General features: G+C 45.0%; 1 protein-coding gene across 1 annotated transcript; it reads right to left on the reverse strand.

The window, feature by feature from the left end:
• Positions 1-2,057: 2,057 nt before the first annotated feature.
• AOL_s00076g331 (uncharacterized protein) lies at positions 2,058-4,428 on the reverse strand (the record flags this gene model as incomplete). The annotated part of the gene is made up of 9 exons (XM_011122884.1): positions 2,058-2,073; positions 2,141-2,216; positions 2,282-2,420; positions 2,504-3,037; positions 3,117-3,454; positions 3,536-3,616; positions 3,675-4,084; positions 4,152-4,233; positions 4,305-4,428. The coding sequence occupies 9 exons, from the start codon at positions 4,426-4,428 to the stop codon at positions 2,058-2,060; spliced, it is 1,800 nt and encodes a 599-aa protein (XP_011121186.1).
• Between the last annotated feature and the right edge of the window lie 206 nt (positions 4,429-4,634).

Here is a 4,634-nt window from a genome sequence, read left to right on the forward strand (position 1 = left end):
ATCCATTGGGCATTTTTTTTTTTTTTTTTTTTTGGTCTTTCGTAATAATATTCCGCATAGCCGGTATGTCCTAGGTACTGCGGCTTGGCGGAAATGTAAGTTACATTCCAGAGCCTGGAATAGCCACCTATGTAGGTGGACGTTCAGGATTTGTTATGGTGGTGCGATATTTGTAACTTTGTGGTTGGTATACAGTATGAAGTATAAGGTGAATGTTAGGTTGTTGAGGATTAGTGTGCATGCATATGAATGACACCAGTGCGGTATTTACCGATCCCTCACAGCTCGATAAGCAGTAGCTACCGCCTCGTAGTTGGTAACCTCCCACAAGATCTCTCGTGCATACACAATATATAATATGGGCCAAAGATTAAGATATCATGGTACGTTGTTAATGTTTGGTAGGCCTAGCGCAGGGGTTGATGTGAAGATCTGGCACTATAATGGGAAGTGAAGGAAGACACCTTCGTGATAAGACGAATACATCAATACCAAGACAATCCATGGGATCGTATTCAGGGATCTATTCTACAATCGTGATAATGTGAATCTTCCCGAGATTCATTTCAAATATTGTTCTAGTGGTGTATATAAGATAGTACTATGATTGACGCAGCTAGCTACGCAGGGATATATCTCGATCTATCATACCAGTTAACGAAAAGCTTGTTCCAATTGAGCCCGCGAAGCTTGATACCAACCCATTACATGCGATAGTATAGTACGGGGTATCGTATTTTAGATCAATTGACGAAGTTCTAAAGAGGGCTGGTAAATTGGCACGCATAGCACGATTCTACTGTTTCTTTCCGATCCGGGGACCATCATGAAAACCTGGAGCATTAAATACGCAGTAGCTATAGCTGGGATATTATCGATCGTGACGGTATATATGTATACGGTGTTATTAAAAAAATCCAAAAAAAATTAGAAAACTGTCGGAGATAAGAAATATAACATCTGCCATTTTATGCAAGGGCAGACACCAATTTCGACAGGCTTATCGACGGAAGGAAGGGAAGGGGAAGGGGAAGGGAAGAATTCGTGGTTCAGATGAAGGAATGATGCAGGGTACCGGCATAAACGGTTGACATGGTACTGGTCCAAGAATCACGGAGAGATCTCAACGGAAAAGACCGGCGTCGGTATTATAGTCAGTATACATGTGGCCGCCGGATCCTGCAATCTGGGGCCAGACTAGTAATAAATCTAGTTAAACTAGTTTGGCCTCGTGAGGGGGCTCGAGATAAAAGTTGAGCAAGGCAAATGCATTACAATTCACCTCCAATGCATATATTAACATGTCCGCCAAAAATCGAAGCGACTCCACTACATGTGTACATTTCTACGCGTATATGTTAGCAAAGGGGAAAAGAAAGTGGTGGGAATGTGCTGATTCGCATTGGTCCCCACGAGCATAAAAGGTAGGGAAAGCGCGGTACGCGGGAAGGCGCTCATGCTACAAGTATACGTATATACTAAAGTACGGATCGAAGAAGAAAATTCATAACAAAAGAAAAGAACATACATGTATACATACACATCACCGCCCGAACCGATCAAACCTGCCGGTGCGGGACGGTGTATCGATATAAGGCAAAAATGCTCTCGGAAGATAATTGAGTAATAGAATATAATATTGCTTGGATCAAATTCGTAATCGTTGAATCTCTTTCCTCCTCCACTTCGACGCCACAACTATCAATCCTCTTTCCGCCGCGGCCTTTTTTAAAACATTTCCCCCTTTTGATATCTCTCGACAGGCTTTTCTTTTTTTCAGAAGCAAACAAGGAAAATGAAATAAAATAAAAAAGATATGGATAATCATAATAATAATAATAATAATACGATGTGTGAAGAAAGAAAATAAAAATAATACCGGCATGAAAATGGATTGGGACAGCTCTAAAAACAGGGAAAAGTGATATCTCTGCCTACGAAACACAAAAACGATCGCCTGGTCCAACAATAATAATAAAAGGTCCGAAGGTTGAAGGAAACACCTACGAGGTTGGTCACTAGATAACGTAGCCGTTCGCACAAATGCGATCGTATACTTATACCCTATCGTAGCTACGACAAGAAAACAAAGTTAGAACAAAGCACTCCAAAATCGCATCTAGGATATTAAATAACATACCTCCAGATTCTGGCTTTATAATCGCCGCTACCGGTCGCAAACAACTTTCCAGCAGGGCTGGGGGCAACGGAGATAACTATAAAAACGAATTTCCAGGTTAGCCGCATACAAAACGATCATATAGGTAAGGATGTCACCGACCTGAATTTTTATGTCCTTGAAGCATAAGCTGAGTTTGATTTGTTCTAGGGTCCCAGAATTGCACTCTCCGGTCCTTCGAACCCGACATGACCCATGGTCCATATGCATCTGGAGTTTGAGCGACACTTAGAACGAAATCCTGTGATGAGGCCGAACGTTAGAATACTACAACCAAGGGAAATGGCCTTGTAATTTTGGTTTAAGGCCGGGAAGAAACCATACCTCGTGGCCCTCAAATGTCTTAACGCGGGGCTCCAATTTCTGACCAACGCCCTGAGAGCTCGCCGATGAAAGTGTCCACATCTTGACGGTCTTATCCAGAGATCCGGAGATAAGACCAGTGCCGTTTGCAGTGAAAGCAACGCTGTAAACACTGTCTCGATGACCCTCGTTATGATCATGTGGTGGTTCAGGTTCTGGAACGACATCTGGTCCTTCGGGCTGTGGGGGTCTATCGGATCCCTCGAGTCTCTCGACAAATTTACCGGTGGCAATTTCCCAGATACGAATGCACTTATCAAGACTACCAGCAGCAACAAATCTGCTATCCGGTGATATGGCGACGGTAGTGACGCCGTCTTCTATGGTGAAAGCGAGAGGGGCCCGATCAGGGTTTTCCATATCCCAAATCCTAACTGTCTTGTCTCCACTGCCGGACGCAATATATCTGCCATTCTTGGAGAAATCCAAGCTGTAGATATCTTGCTCGTGGCCGCGGAAGTTGTGCTTGATTCTCTTATTTTTGATATCCCAGACCTAACACGAGAGAGTTTGTGATTAGTGCGGAGTTACAAGGGCAATCGAACTTTTGGCTTCAGCTAGGGGATGGACGTACTCTAATTTGTCTGTCTTCAGCTCCGGTGGCGAGATAATATCCATCAGGACTGAAACAAACGCTTCGGATGTATAGATCACCACCCCGGTCAACAGTTTCGTCTTGGAGTAGAGTCACCCTATGGCCAGTCTGAACATCAAAGATTTGGGCGCTTCTGTTGCAACCGGTGGCGAGGTATTTGCCGTCGTGGCTGAACCTAACACAACAGACAACGCTGTTATGTTCTAGGGTGTGGACGAGGTCGACATCGAGCACACGAGGCACACGAGGGTTAAAATAAGCAAACCAATCCGCTCCTTCCTTCTTATGTGTCTGTGGAATCCGGGAAATATCTAGGTCTTTATTGTTTCTTTAGGTCAGCACTCCACGGCCACCAGGTAACCTCCCTGTGGTTGGTTGGAAGAAAAGATGGTAAATACCCTTATTAGGTCTTGGAGTGAGGGACTGTGCTGGAGGGGCAGGCGGTTGTGGTTGTGGCTGAGTACTAGGCCCGGAAAACCCTTTATACATGATTGAATTAGCTATATTTTACGTTTCGAGAAACAAAGTTAAGCTAACCATTTTGTCCAAAGCTCGATGGCTGAGCAGGAGGATAATTGCTCGGCGGTTGTTGGGGTGGTTGTGCGGGCGGTTGTGGTCCAACTTGAGGAGTTGAGATTGGTTGTGGTGCATGAATGGGATGATTATGTGGCCCGGGAGGCGGATGACTCCCAGACTGGGATGGTCCGCCGGGCTGCTGTTGCGACGGCTGCTGATGGGCGGATGGATCTGCCAACGTCATGTTAGGGCCACCAACTTGCGTAGTACCAGACATAATGTCACCGAAGAGACCACCTCGTCCTTGATGCAGCACAGGTGGCACTGGCTGCGCAGTCGATGGGCCAGCGCTTTGACCCTGTCCAGGATGGGGAGCTTGGCCAGTATATTTCTCAAGCTCACGAGTCAAATTGGCAATTTGCTCTTCATATCTAAAAGATATCTGGCGTTAGCATTGGGTCCTACATATATCTACAAAGTAATAGATGGGGATCTTACTGTTTCTTCATTTGCGAGTAGTTACTTTCTAGGTTGAAAACTGCTCTCTGAATCATCTCCATTTCTTGCATCTGGCTGTTCACTACAATATGTCAAATTAACCACACTGTTAAAGTTGTCATCTTTCTGGTAACAAATCCTATCACAGCTTACCCTTATGATCAGATTCAGCACCTCTTTGGATCTGAGCATCAAACTCGGCGCGCAGTTGGTCGATGATTTCGTTGAAACGATTCGGGGCCGCGCCCGGTACATGACCACGATGGGCATTAAACATTTTGATTCACGGGTGGCTAATACGCCGGGATATCGAGGTAGACGTTTAATGTAGTGACCCGGATGACACAATGGCCTGCCGAAACTAGTAAGCACTATCGGTTGTATGTATATTGGTTTCTAGACTGTGATCGTGGAAGTTAGACGAAGTATCAAAACACTAGAGCGATGAGAACACGGCGGTCATGTAGGTAGAGTGGGTAGGAG

Source organism: Orbilia oligospora (assembly GCF_000225545.1).
Source record: "Orbilia oligospora ATCC 24927 unplaced genomic scaffold scaffold00076, whole genome shotgun sequence".
Lineage (NCBI taxonomy): Eukaryota > Fungi > Ascomycota > Orbiliomycetes > Orbiliales > Orbiliaceae > Orbilia > Orbilia oligospora.